This window comes from Aspergillus fijiensis, assembly GCF_003184825.1.
Source record: "Aspergillus fijiensis CBS 313.89 unplaced genomic scaffold BO72scaffold_63, whole genome shotgun sequence".
In the NCBI taxonomy this organism is placed as follows: domain Eukaryota; kingdom Fungi; phylum Ascomycota; class Eurotiomycetes; order Eurotiales; family Aspergillaceae; genus Aspergillus; species Aspergillus fijiensis.
Window position 1 is genome coordinate 93,584 of NW_024469039.1, and position 20,530 is coordinate 114,113.

General features: G+C 52.8%; 8 protein-coding genes across 8 annotated transcripts; 5 read left to right on the forward strand and 3 right to left on the reverse strand.

The window, feature by feature from the left end:
* Positions 1–626: 626 nt before the first annotated feature.
* Positions 627–4,217, reverse strand: BO72DRAFT_387685 (uncharacterized protein; the record flags this gene model as incomplete). The annotated part of the gene is made up of 3 exons (XM_040941687.1): positions 627–2,764; positions 2,813–3,803; positions 3,852–4,217. Coding segments are annotated over 3 exons (3,495 nt in total), but the record flags the coding sequence as incomplete, so codon positions are not given.
* Positions 4,218–4,745: 528 nt separating this feature from the next.
* BO72DRAFT_413153 (starch binding domain protein) lies at positions 4,746–6,092 on the forward strand. Its single transcript, XM_040942498.1, has 3 exons — positions 4,746–4,859; positions 4,912–5,463; positions 5,522–6,092. Exons 1-3 carry the CDS (start codon positions 4,758–4,760, stop codon positions 6,062–6,064), a joined length of 1,197 nt encoding a protein of 398 aa, XP_040797175.1. The 5' UTR covers positions 4,746–4,757; the 3' UTR covers positions 6,065–6,092.
* An 842-nt stretch (positions 6,093–6,934) lies between these two features.
* On the forward strand, positions 6,935–10,474 carry BO72DRAFT_531283 (uncharacterized protein; the record flags this gene model as incomplete). The annotated part of the gene is made up of 4 exons (XM_040950349.1): positions 6,935–7,662; positions 7,716–7,740; positions 7,795–8,355; positions 8,419–10,474. Exons 1-4 carry the CDS (start codon positions 6,984–6,986, stop codon positions 10,472–10,474), a joined length of 3,321 nt encoding a protein of 1,106 aa, XP_040797176.1. The 5' UTR covers positions 6,935–6,983.
* A 48-nt stretch (positions 10,475–10,522) lies between these two features.
* Positions 10,523–10,914, reverse strand: BO72DRAFT_248721 (uncharacterized protein). The gene has a single exon (XM_040940003.1). The coding sequence runs from the start codon at positions 10,781–10,783 to the stop codon at positions 10,571–10,573; it is 213 nt and encodes a 70-aa protein (XP_040797177.1). The 5' UTR covers positions 10,784–10,914; the 3' UTR covers positions 10,523–10,570.
* Positions 10,915–12,680: 1,766 nt separating this feature from the next.
* On the forward strand, positions 12,681–13,896 carry BO72DRAFT_471852 (glycoside hydrolase family 27 protein; the record flags this gene model as incomplete). The annotated part of the gene is made up of 3 exons (XM_040947111.1): positions 12,681–12,951; positions 12,999–13,178; positions 13,268–13,896. 3 exons carry the CDS (start codon positions 12,681–12,683, stop codon positions 13,894–13,896), a joined length of 1,080 nt encoding a protein of 359 aa, XP_040797178.1.
* Positions 13,897–14,513: 617 nt separating this feature from the next.
* Positions 14,514–15,397, reverse strand: BO72DRAFT_519211 (uncharacterized protein; the record flags this gene model as incomplete). Its single annotated transcript, XM_040949687.1, has 4 exons — positions 15,016–15,397; positions 14,854–14,953; positions 14,702–14,800; positions 14,514–14,639 (listed from the first exon to the last, which is right to left on the reverse strand). The coding sequence occupies exons 1-4, from the start codon at positions 15,330–15,332 to the stop codon at positions 14,514–14,516; spliced, it is 642 nt and encodes a 213-aa protein (XP_040797179.1). The 5' UTR covers positions 15,333–15,397.
* A 336-nt stretch (positions 15,398–15,733) lies between these two features.
* On the forward strand, positions 15,734–17,212 carry BO72DRAFT_531284 (uncharacterized protein; the record flags this gene model as incomplete). The annotated part of the gene is made up of 3 exons (XM_040950350.1): positions 15,734–15,743; positions 15,844–16,632; positions 16,699–17,212. The coding sequence occupies 3 exons, from the start codon at positions 15,734–15,736 to the stop codon at positions 17,091–17,093; spliced, it is 1,194 nt and encodes a 397-aa protein (XP_040797180.1). The 3' UTR covers positions 17,094–17,212.
* A 545-nt stretch (positions 17,213–17,757) lies between these two features.
* BO72DRAFT_531285 (putative C6 transcription factor) lies at positions 17,758–20,397 on the forward strand. Its single transcript, XM_040950351.1, has 2 exons — positions 17,758–18,762; positions 18,822–20,397. Exons 1-2 carry the CDS (start codon positions 17,812–17,814, stop codon positions 20,304–20,306), a joined length of 2,436 nt encoding a protein of 811 aa, XP_040797181.1. The 5' UTR covers positions 17,758–17,811; the 3' UTR covers positions 20,307–20,397.
* Positions 20,398–20,530: the final 133 nt, after the last annotated feature.

Sequence of the window (20,530 nt, forward strand, 5' to 3'; positions counted from 1 at the left end):
AAGCTATCAATGGACATCGGAGAGCCCTCCACAATGACAAAGCCTTGCTCAGGAAGTACTGACGTGGAGGGGATAGAAAGCCAGGCATGATCAGGGGCGCAAACCCCAGCACTCGCTGTAGCTTGCTGCACCGACGCAAAGCATCCCGGACAAAGATCTGCTGCGCAGACCCGACATTTGTTGCAGGGAGCGGAACTGTCATATTCTTGCTTACAGACATCACAGAACCACGCCCACGGAAGAAGCCAGTCATCTGGAAGCGTGGACTCGCGGCTGTCTTGTGGTGCATCGCGGATTGCGTGAAACAGAGAAATAGCGTTGGCGTCGTCATCCGCCGCGACCAGAATGGTGAATAGCTTGTAGAAGGCATCTGCTCGCCAAGCGGGGTCAATGTCTTCGAGACGAGCGAGGGAAATCTTGATATACCCCCGGAAGTACGGCCGTGCCTGCTCTGCGTCGCCATGACCCAGGTGCCAGCGTCCCAAGTATAGGCCGGCTTGGTTCTCGATGGAAGTGTCGCGGGTGAGGGGTACCTCCCTCAACCATCTGGCTAGATTGGTGACTTCGTGCAAGAAGGCTCCGGTGTCTTTGGGGTCTTTCAAAGCATCCATATAGAGTTGGTATGCATAGGATGACTCGGTGACTGACCTCGACTGGGTCATCTCCCAGTGACCGTCCATGTCCACGCGGGGCAGACTGAGAATCTGCCTCCATATAGCCTTAGCCTTGTGGGGTTCGTTCATGAATCGACTATACAGTTGGGCCAAGCAGACGTCGAGAGAAACGACAACGGTAGACCGCAGATCCTGCAACGCAGCTGCCCTCGCGTGTCGATATCGATCCGCCAGCCATTCTAAGGCCCCCATGGCGTGGGCAGCGGTTGCACAGGCCTCGATAAAGCGACTGTCCGCCCTCCTGTACTGGATGAGGCAGTCATTCAAAATCGTCTCAGTATAGTGTTCAGGTTCACGGTCCATCGACCTCAGCAAGCGCATTATTTCCCCATAATTTCTATATGGGGGCATGGTGAGTTGGTAAACTAGTGCTTCGGCAAGTTTGCGAATCCGAATGCTGTAGGATCCCAACTGCAAGCACGAGTGGAGCCATGTTGCAGCATCGAGACAATCGCCTTGTTCAAAATACAACTCCGACAGAGTCAATCGCAGCCTTGACAGGCTGTATGGCGACACCAGCATGTCAAGATCGGAGTCCTCATGGTCGGGCTCCTGCTGTTCGAGAAGTGACTTCGTGTACAGTTTCTCGGTTTCGAAGTATATGTCGATTGCTTCGCTGCGCTTGTGTTGTTTCAGGTAAATTCGAGCAATGTCCAAACTGGCAGCGACTGATTTCGGTTGCAGGCTCAGCGACATCTCCGCGTAATGTTTTGCATCGTCCAGATGCCCTAAATTGGAGAGGCAGTTTCCGACCATTTCATGCCACAGCGCGTCTTCTTCCAGCTTCGTCCATCGAGCGACCTCAATCACGATCTCTGTACTGGGCGTCTCGTGCATGATCTTCACATCGCCGTCTTCGGAGATGGTTTTGACCGCCCACACGAGACGGAAGCACTCTGACGCAGACCAGGCGCTCTCCTTTAGCCAACCCTCGGCGGCATATTTAGCCATGACTGAGAAGATGCCGCCCGGCTTTTGACGACAGGATGACAGCCATTCTGTAATCTCGTCATCTCTTTGGTCGGCTGAACACGATGTATCATTCAAGAGACTTTCGATGAAGTGGTAATCCCCAGAAGCGAAGAACTCCCAGTCATCCGGGTTCAGCCAATGTACGCAGTCAGGAGCTGACAGTAGTCTGCGGAATAAAGGTCTCATCTCGCGCTTGCTGTGTGGATCGAGCTGGTCGTTGCTGACCAGATGCCTCAGATAACTCAGCCATTGACTCTGCGCATAAATAATAAGTGAGACCCTTCCCTCTTTGTTCTCATCCTCCGCAAAGCCGTCTTGGAACAGCTTCAGGCAGCGTATTAGGATATGGGTCCGCGCCTCAATGATATTTACACCAACAGGCACAGAGCCAGGGCTATCGCGCACCTTTCCGTAAGCGGGATTGCGGAGGTACTCACCGATAGATGCGTGGCGGAAAACGACACGAGTGGTCTCCTTGTTGGACTGAAATTCGAGGAGACCATCGCTCGTCCGACCCTCGGCCAGATAGGCTGCGACCTCCGCACCCTGAAGGTCGGCCGTAGTCAGGCCATCATCTCGAAGGAGGAGAAAGAATGAAGCGTACTGTACTCGGAGCATGGTCTCGAGGTCAAAGACTCCATCCCCGCCCGGCGAATCGTACTGCAGAATGTAGTCCAGCTGACGCAAACTCAGTGGAACATCAGAGCAAGCCAGCCATGCAAGCATCGTGTTCAAATTCTCCGCTTCTTCTGGGTCGAGTTTCGCGATGAAGCCTCGCAGGACATGCTCCAGCATCTCATCCAATCCCCTCGGAGCTCTTTGCAGGTTATCCAGCATACTGCTCGCTCGCGTCTTCCGGCCCAGCTCGCGCAGCATCAGGTCGGCCCACAGAAACATCCCTTGGGATTTTTCGATGAGTTTGTCTTGGATCTTGGCTGAGAGATCTCGAGGAATGCGACTCAAGACACGAATTCGCCGCATGGTGGTTTCGATTAATGCTCGGATGTCAGCAGAGTTCTTCGCTGCGTCAACGTGAATGCAAGGTATGGTGTTGATCGTTTCATTGAGCTCAGCGTAGATCTCAGGCCTTCCGACTAGTAGAATCTTGATCTGAGAGGCTATAGATCGTCAGTCTGTGAAGAGAATTGGCTTGTGCGAGTACTCACCACTCCCGGAAGGTAGATCTGACAGCAGCTCGAAGAACTGCTCCCGATCCGCCTGAAAGGCTTCGTCGAGACCATCCAATACAAGGACCACCCGACCGGTTGTTCTTCGCTGCACCATATAGTGCTGAGTGTATAGCATTCTCCACGTACTGCAAATAGTCTTGATATCATCAGGAGAGCTGAGATGGGCTTCAAGATATGCCTTGTACGCGGCGTTGTTATGGTAAAGCTGGTGAGCGCAATCCCGCAGTGCCTGGCTGAATGACTTGGTCTCAGTGTCACTGTTACTGAAGAAGAAATACGCGATCGAGCCACCGCTGCTTCCGCTCCCAGCTTGCAGCTCGTTTAGAAAGGAGATAACGCGTTGCGAAAGGACCGATTTCCCGCTGCCCGGACTCCCACAGACAGCCAACAGCGGTGTCTGCCCCTCATCAGCTACCCATTGTCGAAACAACGGTTCTGCAAGAATCCAGTCTGCCGTCCCTGCCACCCTCTTCTTTGCCAGACTCTGATACGCATCGGCTGGGTGTACCGAGGGCTTGAGAATCTCCCGGATGGCTGTCGGTGATTTCTCTTGCCTGGCCGACGACGCTGTTACCGTCTCGCGCACCTTGTGCATTTCCTCCCGGAACTCATTACGAAAAGTCTCCTGTCCCAGGACTAATGCCCCCAAGTCATCGCTGACCTGGTCCATCTGATGCGCGGTGCGCTTCGTCTCCGCCCATGTCTCCGCCGCGACCAGCCGGTTCTCACTCTGGCACAGCTTCTCCAGTTGGTTGAGGAGACCCTGCAGCTTCTCATCGCGACCCAAGACCGCGTTCTTCGCGAAAGCCAAGGTGCGACCCAGTGTTCCACCCCGGATGATCTTCGCGGAGCGACCAAAGACTTCCAGTAGAATTACGAGGATAGTCACCAGCGTGCTGCGGAGCTCGGGTGTCGCCTGACTTACAGCATAGATCTTGAGCCGTGCGAGGAAGACCTGTTTTCCTGACTCCTGTCAGGTTCCGATATACCGTATCTCGGGGGATCGGGTACAGACCCTGAGGGTCTCGATGAGACCAATAATGGAATCATAGAGCGACGATACGCCACGGGCAGCATCAATCAACAACGTCAGGGCGGCAAAACATGCAGCGCTGGGCGGAAATACCACCGAGGTCCCCGTGGAGATGACGTTGGTGAGTGATTCGATCGGTTGACACAGTGTACTGAGGTTGTGGAACAGCACAGAGCGCTTCTCCCGGAAAGAGAGAAAGTCGGTGTTTCTAGCGTCGAGGAGCAGGAGCAGGTCGTCAGCTGAAGCGGGGTTGGGAAATGCGGGGCTGTCGAGGTCATGGCCTGTGATGGATTTGTAGCGCGCTTTGGCTTGATCCCAAAGGTAATCAAAGTGTTCTGGTTGGGCCATGAATCAAGATTTCTGGTCGGGAGTTAGGGCTGTAAAGAGAGCAGAAGGTGAGTGAGTGAGCGAGTGAGGGTGAATGCAGTGAGGGGTAACTTGGAGCATCCCATGGGTGGCGGGCGGCTGATCCCGAAGCTGACTAGCGTGTCGGTATGTGACAACGCCATGCAGAAATTAGTCTTGGTCAATTCTTGCTTAATTTGTATGCACATGCTTGCTATGCATGCTTCATTGTACCTACATATCTAGTTCACTTCGCTTAGGCTCGATGACTCGATCATCTCCGGAGACGACTGGTGCCAAGACCCGAGTGCATTCTTCAGCAGCTTTACTTTCGGTCAAATATCGGGGTAGCGAGCCTCCAGAAGACCTCATTTGCTGGTATCTCCTTTACCAAGACTTCCAAGACCCGGCTAGCAGCGGCCCAGGCCCGTGCCGAATCGGGATCTTGGTGAATCTAAGCGAGGAACAATATGCCTATAAAGCACCACCCCTCTTCAGGGATTTTCTTGATCGCACTGCAGCCAGCTCAAGAAGATAACAGCCATGAAGAGCTCTTCCATCCTCACGCTCGCTGGGCTGCTGACCTCCGTGGCCGGCCATGGCTACCTCACCATCCCATCTAGCAGAACCCGACTAGGGTTTGAGGTATAGCGCTCCCCTCTACTTTTCTGTCCCATACTGAGTGACCGGAACGTAGGCTGGTATCGACACATGTCCCGAGTGTGCTATCCTCGAGCCTGTTACCGCATGGCCAGATCTCGAGGAGGCCCAGGTTGGGCGCTCCGGTCCATGCGGATATAATGCCAGGGTGAGTGTCGACTACAATCAGCCCAGCGACAACTGGGGTAACTCGGTCGTCGCGACCTACACCGCTGGGGACACCATCGAAGTGCAATGGTGTGTCGACCACAACGGTGACCACGGCGGCATGTTCACCTACGGTATCTGCACGAACCAAACACTCGTCGACCTCTTCCTTGACCCGGATTATCTGCCGACCAACGACGAAAAGCAAGCTGCTGAGGACTGCTTCCTGGCGGGTGAGCTGAAGTGCACCGACGTGAGCGGCCAGACGTGCGGCTACAACCCCGACTGCACGTCGGACCAGGCCTGTTATCGCAACGACTGGTTCACATGCAATGCGTTTAACGCAGACACGAACCGCGGCTGTGAGGGGGTGGACGGAGCAGCGCTGAATTCCTGCACGACCACGATCGCAGGCGGATACACTGTGACCAAAAAGATTAAGGTGGGTGGACTCACGCATCTTCTCCATCAAGCAAATACTAATTCTGGGAGCTATCTAGCTTCCCAACTACTCGTCCGACCATACCCTGCTGCGATGGAGATGGAACAGCTATCAGACCGCGCAGGTCTATCTCGGGTGCGCCGATATCGCCATCACCGGCGGGTCAGGCTCCGGCTCCTCCAGCTCGTCATCATCTTCGAGCAGCAGCACCAGTAGCACGACTAGCAAGACTAGCAGCACGACTACGAAGACCTCCAGCACAACTACTTCCGCGACCTGCACCGCCGCTACCAGCGTTGCCGTCACCTTCAACGAGCTGGTCACGACGACATACGGCGAGAATATTTTCCTGACCGGATCGATCAGCCAGCTGAGCTCGTGGGACACCTCCTCCGCAATCGCACTCTCGGCCTCCTCGTACACCTCCTCCAACCCCCTGTGGACGACCACGGTCACGCTCCCCGCTGGCACGACTTTCGAGTACAAGTTCATTAAGAAGGAGTCCGACGGGACGGTGGTATGGGAGAGCGACCCGAACCGGTCGTACACTGTGCCGACCGGCTGCGCGACTGCGGCAACGGTGACTGCCACTTGGAGGTAGAAGTGTCTATCAGATTCAGGGCCGATGCAGACATGTCGGATGGCCGTGACCCGCGACATGGAGATAGACCTCTGTGCTGTGGGTGAGTTAGGTCGAACTAGGTTCTACAGTTGAACATATATGAAGCAAGCAGTTTTCAGACTTTCGATACCAACGTACACAACTCCTGTCTATAGAGGTGATGAGCCTCTGAAAGTAGTGACGGCTCGGTCTACATCTTGTTTTTGATGTGTAGATGCAAACCAGCACACGTGGCAGAGCCTAGAACAGGATTCATTGACAATCGAATGCATTCCTAATTATCATTGTCTAACCTAATAACCACTCGTTCTGTAGTATAATGGTTTGGTTGATTTGTCCAGGGTACTTGCAGGATGTAATTTAAGCCTAAGAGCGACTGGAATCTGTCTAATGTACTTAGGGCGCGGCCGGAAAATATACATCGATAATCTCCCAGTACTGAACCTCTCACTTCATTCTATCCTAGGCTTCTGTAAACAGATAAATTGACTATGTTATTTAACATATTTAAAATGTTCAATGCCAGTCAAAATTCAATGTAATTGGCAGGATGTCTAAATCTAAGCCAATCCAGACAGACACGGTCGACAATATACTGTCATAGAAGTATAGAAGACCATTGCGGCCTCTCGGCAAATGAAACCTCCCTGTAAAATATTCTCACCGCAGCGGTCATCCGTATTCAGGCCAAATGGAGACAGCAACAATAAGCTAGCGAGTGATCTGCAGCCCTGCTCTCGTCACACACACCTGCATAAGTAAGCGTGCTTACTATCACGTGGTCTGTGCCCAGAGCGACTGAATGAGGGGTTGCAAAGGCAAACATTCAGCCGCACCAAATGCTATCCGTCTTGGGGCATTTTCACCGTTCGCATGCGGCCCCTTTCAATTGTGGATAATGGCTGACCCTATCTCCATAACGTCCCTGATTATCGATGTTGGCGATCTCATCCATCGCCTCCTAACATACGCCAAGAAAGGCCGTGATGCGAGCTCCGACATCCGCCGACTGACCGAGGAACTCTTCGGTCTCAAAGGGATCCTGGAACACCTGAACTCGCAGTTTGAGTCTTCCTCGCCGCCAGAGACAGAAAAATTGGCTTCAGCTGCCCCTGAGCCGCTGAAAAGCACACTGGACAAGGCAAGCGAGTCGGTCCAATTCCTCCTTCAAGACCTAGAGGAGCCAGCAAGCAGGTTGAGGAGATTGAAACAAAAGCTGGAGTGGCCGTTCACCCAGGAACAATTCACTACCCACCTCACTCGCCTAGAACGAGTGAAATCTTGGCTGATTCTCCTTCTCACAAGCGATAACCTTGCTTTTCAGCGAGATCTCCACGGAAAGATAACAAGGCTGGCAAGGTCCCTGGAGGTAGACCTTAAGATACGAGATGACGAGAAAACTCGCGCGGCGCATAACGAACTGCTTCGATGGTTAGCCCCGGTCAGCCCGTTCAGTATCCACCAGCAAGTCTCGAGGGACCGAGTCGATCATACGGGAAAGTGGTTCGTTCATACGTTCAAAGATTGGATTATGAGTGATGTCGTTGACCGGAATATTCTTTGTCTCTTGGGAAAGTGTAGGTAAGCCAGGGTCTTTGTATGCTGAAAATGACTGACGGTCCTCTTTTAGCCGGAATTGGCAAGACCACTCTCTTGTAAGTCTTCCGAGCATCCTGCTCTGATTCAACTGACAGACTACCATCTCTTAGTGCCCACGCCGTCGACCAGCTGGCTGCAATCAGTGTCAAGGACCCCAGTATTGTCTTCGCCTACTTCTACTGCAGATTCAGTGACGCCAACTTTCAAAATCCGGCGAATATCCTAGGGTCGTTAGTGGCACAGATCTCTGAATCAGTGCCGTCAATATTGGACAATATTCGGCCATTCTTTGAAGCTACAGAGCCACATCTACATCGACAGCCGATCGACATGAGTGCAGTGGCAGCTGCCATAATAAACTGTACACCGAATGGCAGACGGGCTATTCTCTTGATTGATGCAATCAATGAAAGTGCATCCTATGAGGAGCTCATACGCTCATTGCTGAATATTTCGGAACTTACCCCAAACCTTCGAATCTTCGTAACCGGAACCAATGACATGATACCCGAAAGCCATGCCAGGATCATACATATGAGTTCCGGTATCATCAGGGATGATATTGACACATTCGTTCGCTTCAGATTGCAGCACGACTCGACACTCAGAAATTTGAGTTCGCGTTTACAGGCTCAGGTGTGGGAGGCTCTTATGGAGGGTGCTGATGGATCGTCAGTTGTACCGGTCTGGAGTGCATAGTAAGATACCATGCTGATCAATTTTGACTGCTGCAGATTCCGCTGGACCCAGCTCTCTTTGGAGAATCTCGCCTCCCTCAGAACCGCGAAATCCATTCGGGAGGCATTGAGAACACTCCTAAAGACATTAGGAGAGGTCTATATCCACATGCTCGAGCAAATCAGTCCTAGTGACATGGAGCTTAGCCGCAATACTCTGTTTTGGCTCAGTTTTTCGAAGCGACTGCTCACCCTGTCGGAGCTAAGCGAAGTAGTCGTGCTAGAGGAGGCATGCACGGTGCTTGATGAAGACACCAAGCTGATCTCTCCCCGGATCCTGCTCCATATCTGTCAGGGGCTCATCACAGAGGATGAGTTCGGAAGAGTGAAATTATCCCATTCCTCCGTCAAGGAGTTTCTGACCTCCCACCGGATCCGCACCTCGAGCGTGCGGTACTTCGGTTTGGACCCGGCAACCGCCGATCAAACCATGACTCGTCTTTGCCTGACCTATCTGTGTCTCGACGATTTCCGCTCCGGGTACGCATGGTCCTTCGATGAAGTAGCCGCACGCGAGCACGAGCACCCCTTCCTATCATACGCAGGCGCGTTCTGGGCGACCCACGGCGGAGCCTGCGATTTCGACGTGGATGGCGACCGTCAGCTCGTCAACAAGCTTTTCGACTCGCGGTGCCTGCCACGCCAAGGTAACTACGGTGTCTGGGTGCAGACGCTTATCCCCGAGGCCGAGAACCAGGTCATTGAAACCACACATCCGCTGTATTACGCCGCGTCATTCGGTCTAGTCCCGGTCGTCAAAGCGCTCCTGGCATCTGTGCCTGGTCTGGACGTTGACGCGCCCGGCGGCCGCTATGGATCCACGCCTCTATTTGTAGCCTGTTGGCGGGGACACTACGAGGCCGCGGGACTTCTTCTCGAAGCCGGGGCAGACCCATATCTCCCGGACAGCGGCGCAGGTGTGACGATTTTCTCGCTCCCGCACTCGGCTCAATTTGCCCAGTTGTTGGCGACTGTGCTTAGTAGACGGAAGCAGGGCACAGGGAGACATTTGACTGCTGCGCCTCACGCAGATAATGTTATGCCGAGTGCAGGGGCCCCACCTGCGCGTGGAGGGCTTGCGAGCCACACATTCCAGGGTATGAACGGGACTCAAGAGGCAGCAGATGCCCCGAACGGGGATGACACCAACGAGTCCGCCGACTCTGCCGAGCAGCAGCAGCTTGCGATCAATGCCCTGGTCGTAGTGCCATCGACAATCGACCCGACCGTGGAAGGTTTCGAACAGCAGATCCGACAACTGTTCCCCCGGCTGGACCCCCCAGCGTTGGTCCATCGATTTGCGCGCGAGCAGCTCCGCCGATACGACAGACTTGTCGCGCTCCAGCGCGCGCATTCGGCCGCCATTCGCAACCGCTCCTGTCCCTCCGGTCCGTATTGCTCTGCTGTCACTTCTGCGAGAGGAATCGCCTCCAGAGCAAGCGGCGGCCCCAGCTTTACCGCGCAGTTCGAGTGTCCCACCTGCTTTCAGGTCAAACAGTTTCAGAGAGCTGTGGACTGGCCGAAGCACGTCGCTGACGATCTGCAACCGTTCACATGCACATTTCCCGTCTGTGAGTATCAACCGTCCTTCAAAAGCAAACACGAATGGGTGCGTCATGAGACCCAAAGCCACTGGCAGCCAGAGAGCTGGGTCTGCTCCTACGACAATTGCGACTATCAGTGCTTTCGCCGGGACCTATTCGTCCAGCATCTTTTCCGAAAACATAAGACGCCCAATCCAAGAGTCGAAGAAGTTCAGGCCACGACGGCTACGCAAAGGGATCCTGATTCACAATGGGATATGAATGTTCCGAATCTGTGGGAATTGGTCGAGCAGTGCCACCATCAGAGCGACACATTTTCGCAGCAGGGGTCCTGTCGATTCTGCGGAAAGAATTTCGACAAGTTGAAAAGCCTTATGGTGCACGTGAGCAGGCATCTAGAGCAGTTGGCTCTGCCGGTTCTAGGGTTGGCGAAGCAGTACGCTGGTGGTGTCGACGGGGTAGCCTCTCTTCACCCGACAGACACTCATCATGGACGTACCTGCCAGTGATGATTTCTTCTCTTCCGATCGGTAGCATCGAAAACCTAAATATCATTATGCAGTGAGATATGACACAGTTCGTTTGGGGTTGAGGGGTAGGTTTATTTAGGTGTAGTCTCGAACTCTATAGTATATGCGGACAGATTCCGCCTTCCCAAACGGGACTTCGACCCTAAAAACCATCATATCGAGACAAGTCCGATCGTTGGATAGAAGAAATATCGAGCAGACAAATCGTGCCATCAAGAGGTCAATCAAACCAACAAATGATCGGGAGTAGATCAACATCTCCGTACTACCCCTTGGAGCTAAGAACATGAGTTATTCCTCAAGTTCCACCCCGAGTACCGGCAAAGCATCGCAAAGAAAGCAATTCAAATCCAACTAATAAAAAGGCAAATCCACATGAATCTCGATGATGAGTGAGACTCCATCGCCATACAGAAACTTGAATTTAGCGGTTTGCGTGTTCCGACCACTTAATCGCATCGACATGAAGCCGTCCACCAACATCTGATGAATCCGATCGGTCTGGAACTCCTGAACCAGCTGCCACAAGGGCACACGGAAGAAGGAACCATCAGCGCGATGAACCCGCTGGCCGAGGAAATCCACGTAGATGGTGTGTGTTCCCACGCGGTGGATTGGGTACGCCGCCCAGCCCGTGTTGCCCAAATTGTCGTTGACGATCTGCTAGGCAATGGTCATCGGTGCGGTTGGTGTGAGGATCGCCGTCGGTAGCTCGGCAGTGTGCGTCGTCAGGATGTGGTGGGTCTGCGCGTAGTTGTTCATCACGGGTCGGTTGGGCCGTAAGCGGACAAATCTCTGGCCCAGGTAATTGGTCAGACGATGCCACCATTAAACCCGGGGCGTTGGTCGATATCGAATGTGGTCTCCTCATCGGTCGACACTCCTGATGACAGTACGTGCTGCTCGCCCTCTCACGCCTCATCCATTAGCTCGCATTTCGTGCCGCCCGGAAGCGAAGGTCCACAAAGCGCAGCCACTGCCATGTACCGCCCGGATGAGCCCGTGGCGCTCAGGCACTTGCCTGTGTGGTTCTCCGTGCGGATGGTATGACTGAAGGAGTCCAGTAAGCAGACGTGGCTGTTGCAGAGACGGAACTCGCAGGGCAGACCAGTGTTGCAGTATAACATCGCGGACTGGAATACATCATCGATCGAGGCGCACCAGATTTCGTTCTCGGTGGAAATCTTAAGACCACTTCCACCGTCGTTTGCTAATCAGGGCTGGCCGTCGCCGCGCCGGAATAGGGTAAAATGGCCTCCGTATGCCTGAATGGCGGCTATTGATACAACGAAGCAGAGCGGGATTTTCATGTCGTATATTGCGAAAATTGCTGTAGGTCAGTGGTTATGGAGGTTGGATCTTCTTGATGAGACTGCTCTGCGTGGGTTCGAGGTCTGATGACTGAGGTGCACAAGGAATATTTATACCAAGTTCAGATGCGGCCCATGCTATTATCGATATTTCTTTCCCGAACAGACGAAGACCGTGGCGTAACCTCCTGACAAATTTATGGTATCGCTTGGTGTAAGCCAAGCCCGCACATCCAGCCGCAGAGCTTCTCGTATCAGTACTCGCTCTTAACCATGTACATGGGTCCAGTCAGCCCTCGCTAAGTTCAGGCCTGCCACTGCACAAGAAACGCCTTACCCTGTTCAGCCAAGTGGCCGCAGACATGCCGTAGGACCCTGTCCTATTGGTTTGGTAGCCTTATAGCTTTTCTTCATCTAAGGGAAGGGTAAATAGGGGGTTGGTGGGCGTCGGAAGCACCATATTGAAAATATAATACGAAAGATGTAGCACAATATTACTTGCTGGCAGTAGTATTTGTCAAAAGGTTACCTAAAAGTAGCTGGAGATGCATGGCTGCATCTAATCCTCTTTCAGTCTTCTTCACCTACCGAGGATCGTTTCTGCGATCCCTCACCACGGCCGACTGGACGCGAGTCCGGACTATCGGCCTAATGTCCGGAGCATGCTCCAGCATTGTTCAACACTAGAACATAAAATCTGTGTTAGTTGGCTGATATTGTAAAGTCTCCCCTGTGTTTCGCGTTCTATTCAAATCGAGTCTATCAAAATGTATTTCCGGAACACTGTCAAACCTATTCTGACTGCTATTGCTTTTCTACATATTACCCCGTGTATAGCTGCAGGGCAAAAGAGCACCCTAGCTCATACCCCACAGATGGGCTGGAACTCGTGGAACGCATACAAGGCCAACATCAACGAGTCGGTGGTCGTTCAAAGTGCGCAGCTCCTCACTACACTGGGGCTGAAGGATGCCGGGTATGACTACGTCCTCGTGGACGACGGGTGGGCCGACTACAGTCGCACAGCGGAAGGCTACCTGCAAGCCAATGCAACCTCCTTCCCCAGTGGGATTCCCGCTCTGGCAGACAAAATCCACGCCCAGGGCCTAAAGCTCGGACTGTACGGCGACAGCGGCATGCTGACGTGTGCATTCCGCCCGGGCAGCTGGGGATACGAAGAGCGCGACGCGCAGACCTTGGCGGCCTGGGGGTGGATTACTGGAAATACGACAACTGCGGCGGCTACCAGGCGATGACCGAGGCGCCGCAGGTCCGGTTTGGAATCATGCAAAAAGCCCTGCAGCTGGTCGGGCGCGAGATCCTGTATTCCGTCTGTGAGTGGGGCTATCAGTTTCCCTGGCACTGGGGTGGAGGTATGTATTGTCTCTACGGTCGCATGGACTCTACAGTGCGGGGGTGCGCGGTGGAATTGCATGTTTTGACTGACGCACATTTGCCCTAGAAATTGGTCACTCCTATCGTATGTCAGGGGATATCACCAACGTCTTTGCGAACGAAACGGGCTGTCCCTGCAAGACCGCCTACTGCTTGAACACCGGCTACGCGAGCTGCTCGGTGATGAGCATCATTCGAAAGATGCGCGAGATTAGCCAGTACCAGTCCCGTGGGCACTGGATGGACATGGACATGCTGGAAATCGGCAACGCGGAGATGACGCTGTATCAGCAGCAAACGCACTTCGCCTTTTGGGCGGCGCTCAAGTCGCCGCTTATCATCGGAGCAGATTTGTCCAAGCTTTCTGATGACGCGTTGAAGGTCCTTACGAACAAACAGATCATTGCAATCAGTCAAGATCCACTTGGACAGCCGGCCAATTATGTCCAGAACGCCAGCTCGGAGGGTTCGTCACAGGTGTGGGCGGGCAGCGTGGAGAATGGATACGTGGTTCTCCTGCTAAATGAGAAGAGCTACCCACAAGAGTTGAAGGTAGATTTCGAGACTCTCGGACTGCAGCTCTCTATTACTGTCAACGTTACGGAGCTGTGGACCAGAAGATCTCTGGGGAAGATCGGGTCATTTTCAGGCACACTGCAGGCGTATCAGACCCTTGTTTTCAGGCTGTATATGTGAATCAAAACAATAGAATCTGAATATAGCTGACCGAAGGTACGAGCTCTTGCTACCGCAACGCCAAGGACCCATACCACGATTTGCTATGATCTTGTAGAAGACTCAGCTACATATCTATGATGTACCTTGTATATTCAAACTCACAAGAACACTCTCACGGCAAAGAAGAATCCTTTTAGCAATGGAACTTTCAGGATCAGGATTTTCTGGCTCCATATTATTTTATTGAGCTTCAATATTGAACAATTTGGGTCTGGCGAGGATGTAGCTAGTTAATGACAACATCAGTCATTTTATGAATAGGACAGCCAATTCTATACCAATGATAAGTAAATGCTTTCGAAGGTCACATAGTTCAATCTTCACACGGAGAAGTAAAAAGGTATATTCAGATTATACATATCTTTTCGCGACAAGTTATTTCTTGTATGAAACCAAATCGATGTGTGACATTGATTTTCTCTAGCAAGCCATTACTCTATTGGCATTTCCTGTCTCATCTTGCGGGTTGATACACACGCCATCGCAAATCGAACGATATAAGGTGCTAAATGAGCAATTCAGATGCAACCAATTTCGAACAAGAGATTGACCGATCTCCACACGAGGTTTATCCATCAGCAATATGACAGATCCTGATTCGAACAACTTCCAGGAATGAAACTCTGTGACACTCTTGGCAGGTCCGATTCGAAAACCTGGGCTGAAGGGTCGAGAATGCGATCAATGATGTGAATTGTTCCCTGTGTAGAGCGGTTAATGCGTCGCACAGAAAAGGAGCAAAGCCAAACCAGCTGAGACTCGCCTTGGTGACTGATATATCTTTCTCCACCACGGTGGCCACGTTGTTCAGGATGATCTCACCATCTTGAACCTGCGAGCCGACATAGAGGTAACTTGCAGTCTGGAGTGCATTGTTGTCAGCTTCACGTAAGGCTCCATATCTCGTGTGCTCACCTGGAATCTCTGGTAGGTCTCGTTGAAGCTACTAGAGTTGAGGTTTGTATTTGGCACGTAGTGGGAGAGGAGCGTGTTGCCCAGCCACCATTTGCCCTTCCTAGTAAGATGTCAGTACTTTGTATGACAAGGTGAATTGTTACTTGCAGGCAATGGACGAACGGGGTTGACTTGAATTCGTTGAAGTATGTGCCGGTGTGAAGCTCAAACGCATCGTTGTTGGGCGCAAAGAAGGTGAAGCTCCAGGTTGGTTCAGTATCAAAAGCCTTCGGAAAGCCGCCGATTGTCTGCAGTTCATCTGCGAGAACACTTAGATCTGGACGAGAATTGATAAACTCCAGAAGTGTAGTAACGTTGATGGATTTGGGAGGGACATAGCTTCCAGCAAGGACCCGATAGCTGAGAGGATCCTGGATGGTGGATGTGGCTCCGCTGGTGATGGGCAGTAGGAGAGAACTAGCGAGAGATAGAAAATGCATGGTGCCGTCTGCAGCACTGCTTGTGAGATGAATAAACGGATGAATAGAAACACTAGAGATAGTCGTGCGCCTGAGGATCGAACATGAGAAATGCCCTCATGGGCGAAATTGGATGTGGCCGACAAAATATGCTGGGTTGTTCGCCGCCATGCACGCAACAGACTCCAGGGTCTGTACGCCAGTTGTCCATGAGCGGAGACGGTGCAAAGCACGGCCCGGAGTCCGCTTCTGACTTGCATTAGGGCACCGCTAAGATCAGAACAATCGGGGAGCTTTTCTCCCAAAGTTTCGAGAAGCGACCACCATCCAGGAAGTGTGGAGAGCACAAAGGGATTATCAGACATATAATCAGGCTACGCTCAGTTTTGATTCTCAGCAAGTACAGCACAGGGCTAACTACCATGAAGGTGCGTATGCTGTCCTCAAATCCGCTGCTAGGCAATATCCTGCACATTGATTCACGCTCTTTTTACTCACTGGTAGAAATTGCTGTTGAGTGTATCCGCAATAGCCGCTTTCTCTGTCAGGCCGGCTCAATGTACGGTACAAGATGTGCCCGCAATCTTCGGGCCCATACCAAATGTCGCGACGTTCTCCGGCGTCGATTCCACCAGCTACCTGAAGAAGCGACCGAGTGACTTCGTCCATCCCGGGATCTGGCACACTCACGATGACCTGGAACTGATCCGCACGAAAGTTCTGGCTGGTGAGGACCCGTGGGCCTCCGCCTACCAGCAGTTCAGCGCCGACAGCTACTCCCAGGCCAGTTACGAGATGCAGGGCCCGAAGGAGGTGATTGCCCGCGGGCAGACGAGCAATTACACCAGCTTTGCGCACGACGCGCGCGCGGCCTGGCAGAATGCGCTCATATGGTACATCACCAAGAACGAATCCCACTGGACGCGCAGCACCACGATCCTCGACGCGTGGGGGACCAATCTGACCAACATCATCGGGATTGATCGCTCCCTCATGATCGGTCTGGACGGGGATTTGTTTGTCAACGCGGCGGAGATCATGCGCTGGGAGGGAAATTGGACCGAATTCGGAGCCCGGTGGCAAGGGGGCTCGGGCTTCAGCACGCAACTGTACTGGCTGTTTGCGCGCCAGTCCGCGGTGGTCGGCCAGGCCAACTACGGCATGGTCAGCATCAAAGCAATGCTCAGCTTTGCTGTCTACTTGGACGATGTGCAATTGTATAACTACGCGATGAATGCCTTCATTCAGGACAACTGCGCTGGTATCTTCGCACAGTACAACTCCGAGACGGGCCAGTCGGTGGAGGCCGGTCGGGATCAGGGTGTGTATTGTATCTGCTAATCAGTGACCCCTGCTGGTTTCTTTCCTTACTGACCGCATCGAATAGGCCATACCATGTCAGGAATCGGGTGGTCGGCTTACGGGGCCAGAGTCGGTTTGAGTCAAGGCGTGAACCTCTTTCAGGTAGGGGACAATTTGCTGTTAAAGGCCGCGGAGTATGCCGCCGAATACAACCTCAACTCGACCGTTACCTATGACCCGAAGTGGTCACGCTGCGAAGCGGTCCTTGTCAACGGTCCCTGGGAGGTCATCTCGGCGGAGAACCGCGGCGTCAGCAACAAGATTCCGATCTGGGACCTTTTGTATTACCAATACGTGGTCAAACAGAAGGAAAATGCACCCTGGACTATCAAGGCCCAGGATTATGAGGGCTTCGAAGGGGCAGTTTCCAGCAACGATCATCCGAGCTGGGGGGGTCTTATCTGGGCGGCAGAAGCATGAGAAGCTGGCGGAAGCAGAGCGACATCGAAACCTCCCATCCATACGGAGTAGGCTTTTTTTTTGTCCTTTGGGAATTTCCAGTCCCTGCTCCAGTTGTGCAGGTTGAAAGTGAGTGATTGGTGGATAATTTGTCCACGAGTCGAGTGATAAACACCACTATACATACCTTACTGTATCTGGAAAGTGCTCGTTCTTTTAGGATGAAGATTCCTCCGCAGCCAACGGACTCCGGACCGGCGATTAGGCCGGCCACTGTTTTGTCCTACGGGAGGTGAAATCTTTCATTTGATTGCCGCTTTAGCAAAGTTTTCATCATCCGAACTCTTGGCGAATATCGGTTTTGAGTGCCAGTCTGGCGAGGTCTACTTCATAACTCCTGTATTTTTTGCTGGATCCCTCTATTGCAGAATACGCAACATACAAAATTCATTACATCCAGTAGACAAAAAGGACTGTACCTATGGACAATTTCTGAAGACAAAGATGGACCAGGAAAAATAAGGAAACGACTAAGTATAAAGAAGTAGATAAATAATCACATGTGTTGCTACCTGGGACAGTATCTGTGAATCATGCAATGCGGGGAAATGGTGGGGTAATGCCACCCGAACCCCGGGGTGAACGCAGTGTGAAGGATTCTTGAAAAACTTCCCGGTACCTGATACAATCTCCCATAACTTGGTCTTCCAGGCAATAGTTTCGTCTGGCGCCTGTGATAATGGCAGCTAGCGAGCCCGATCAGCCAGAACTCGGAAAGGACAAGTCCTTGGCCTGTCAGTCATGTCGGCGCAAGAAGACGAAATGCGACCGGGAGCAGCCGTGCGCGCAATGCACACGCTTCAATACCATCTGTCTCTATGATGACTGTCGCTCGAAGCCGGGTCTCCGCGCCGGTGCCGTTGAGCGGCTGCAGCAACGGGTCGACACGCTGGAGAATATGTTTCTCGGCCAAAGCCTGCTCTGGCAGAAGATATGGAGCGCGGTGGCGGATGGCGTGTCGCCGAATATTCCCCCTCCGGCCCGGAATGGCATCGAATCAGCGGATGTTGCGGCGAGCGTGCAGCAGTTATCTGAGGAGGTCAAGCAAAGATTGCTGCAAGAGGCAGCCGGGACGGCTGACTCGGATGGCACTCAGATGGGGTCGTTGGGGCTAGGGCTAGACATTGGAGAAAGAGAACACGAAAGACGAGAAGCTAAAGACGAAGAAGACCCAAACGAGACGAGAGATGGCATGGCCCAGCAGAAACCACTAGAATCACGTCCTGCAAAGCGCCAAAAACTGCATTTTCATTCCATTCTGGAACAGCAGGTGCCCGAGACAATGGACGACTGGTCTGCCTCGCAGCTCTCTGCGCAGGGGCTGCTACCGCATGCAGTCATGATGGAGTTGGTTGATTTCCATTTCGCCAATGTTCATCCCTGGATTCCCATCCTCCATGTCAGAAGGTTTCGTGAGCAGCTGTACAGTCCGGACGGCTGGAACAGGGCCTTGCCAATTCTACATGCGATCCTAGCCACCTCCGTTCGCTTCACATCCCATCCTGCGGCTGGAGGTTATCAATCCAAAGGAGAGATGGCGGCTGCTAGTCGCCAGAGAGTCATTCTCAACAGCATGGAGTCATTCTCGGTGGAGAATTTGCAAGCATTGGTGATTATTGCTTTTGATATAGTATGCATATGCTCATTCCCCAACAATGGCAGTTCATCTTGATAACAGCTACCATGCAGATTGGGAGTGGACGGGGCCCTTCAGCGTGGTCGGTAGTCGGCAGCATGACGCGCACTGTCGAGCAACTCCAGCTTAGTGTCGAGGATCGGGACGACGATGAGGGGAGAACAGCGAAGGGTGAGTATCTCATTAAGCGAATGGTCTTCTTAAAACCAGCGCAACACTGGTGGCAGACTGAAGAGCGAAGACGGGTATTCTGGACTGTGTTCCTGATGGACAGGTTTTGCAGCGTCTCGACGGGATGGAACCTGAGCCTGACGAGCGCAGATGTTCGACGGCGCCTGCCCTGCGAGGGAGCATTATGGCAACGGGAGCAAGAGCAGACCACGCCGTTCTTTGGCATCGCCAATCATTTCAGCCACGGAGCTAGCGGTCCAATCTTGGACGACAGTAAGAACCCTGGGCAAGACTCCATCGGAGGGTTTGCCTACGCCATCGAGGCTACCGAGTCGCTGAGCCTGGTGGTCCATTTCTTCTTGCATAATGCCCTTGACATCGGTGACGTACAAAGGACCAAGAAATGGCTGCTGAGATTCAAGGAACTGGATTTACGGCTTGTGCAGTGGAAGCTGCTGTTGCCCCAAAAGTGGCAATCGGCTGCAGTGCTCAACGTGGACGGAATCATGGATCCGAATCTGACTCTGGCACATTTTACCCACAACACAGCACTTATTCTCCTCCATCAGAGTATGGCCTATCCTCCAGCACACTGGAAAGATTGCCCTGTGCGACTTCCGTCGGCAACTTCGCTCGAGACGTGTATCGAGGCGGCCTCCGAGATCGTAATGCTGGGTAGCCTGTTTCTCCAGCACTCCTCCATTCTTGCTAACCCGCAGTTCTCTTTCTGTCTATTTATAGCCGGACGAATGCTACTAGTACACTCTCAGCATGCCCGGCTTTCTGTCTCAGACCAGCTCGATAGTATCGTTGGAAGTTTGCTGGAGATATCCCGTCGGTGGGCTGGTCCTGGTGCCACGGATCATCGGAATCTGGCGTCGGTGTTCGGCGAAAGGCTCACGAAAGCTCGGCAATTCATGTGCTGCAATGCGACATCACCCGCGACGCCCCTCAATATTCGACAAGCTGCTTACTCCGAGTCTGTAGCTTGTGCCGGGGAGGCTTCGGTCGATGTCCGTGAGCGCTGTGGGGATGGCGTCGGAGCTTCCACGGGGTCCTTACCACACGCTCCACAGACTTCTTCGGCGGAACCCGGTATCCGTTGGATGTCGATTGAGTCGCAGTCCTTGCTTGAGGGTCTTGGCGAGCAAGACCGCGTCGCGAATCATATATCACCTAGCGATTTCTTTAATGATACCCTGAGCCTCGCGTTTCCACCGCTCCCTCAATCGCTGCAGGTGCAATATGACGCGCTGACGGAAATGACAATGGTAGACCCTTCCTGCCTGAGCAAGGTAGCACCACTACCATTTACTGCCCCACCTGCATCAGAAAGATCTCAGTTCTGGGACCCGAATCCACAGTAGACATGCCCTCTTCTGTCCGGTATGCCAAGGGCGTTCTGACCAGCCGTCGGGTCACGTGAAAATGTGTATTTATCTATGTCTTCCGTCTAGTTCTTCGATGTACAGTATGGCTTCAACCTCTCGTCGCCTTGCAACTCAATCTCTTCGCGAGCCAGTATGGTCAAACTGCAGCCTCGTTCTATAATACCTTTCCATTACAACAAGAACATAAAACGGCTGATGCT

Bases quoted from the DNA above. Each gene is read 5' to 3' on its own strand.
- BO72DRAFT_248721 (XM_040940003.1), bottom strand. From the start codon at position 10,783: ATGTTCTTAGCTCCAAGGGGTAGTACGGAGATGTTGATCTACTCCCGA.
- BO72DRAFT_413153 (XM_040942498.1), top strand. From the start codon at position 4,758: ATGAAGAGCTCTTCCATCCTCACGCTCGCTGGGCTGCTGACCTCCGTG. The intron at 4,860-4,911 runs GTATAGCGCTCC...ACCGGAACGTAG, and splicing joins GAACCCGACTAGGGTTTGAG to GCTGGTATCGACACATGTCC. The intron at 5,464-5,521 runs GTGGGTGGACTC...GGAGCTATCTAG, and splicing joins CTGTGACCAAAAAGATTAAG to CTTCCCAACTACTCGTCCGA.
- BO72DRAFT_531285 (XM_040950351.1), top strand. From the start codon at position 17,812: ATGGCAGCTAGCGAGCCCGATCAGCCAGAACTCGGAAAGGACAAGTCC. The intron at 18,763-18,821 runs GTATGCATATGC...GCTACCATGCAG, and splicing joins TGATTATTGCTTTTGATATA to ATTGGGAGTGGACGGGGCCC.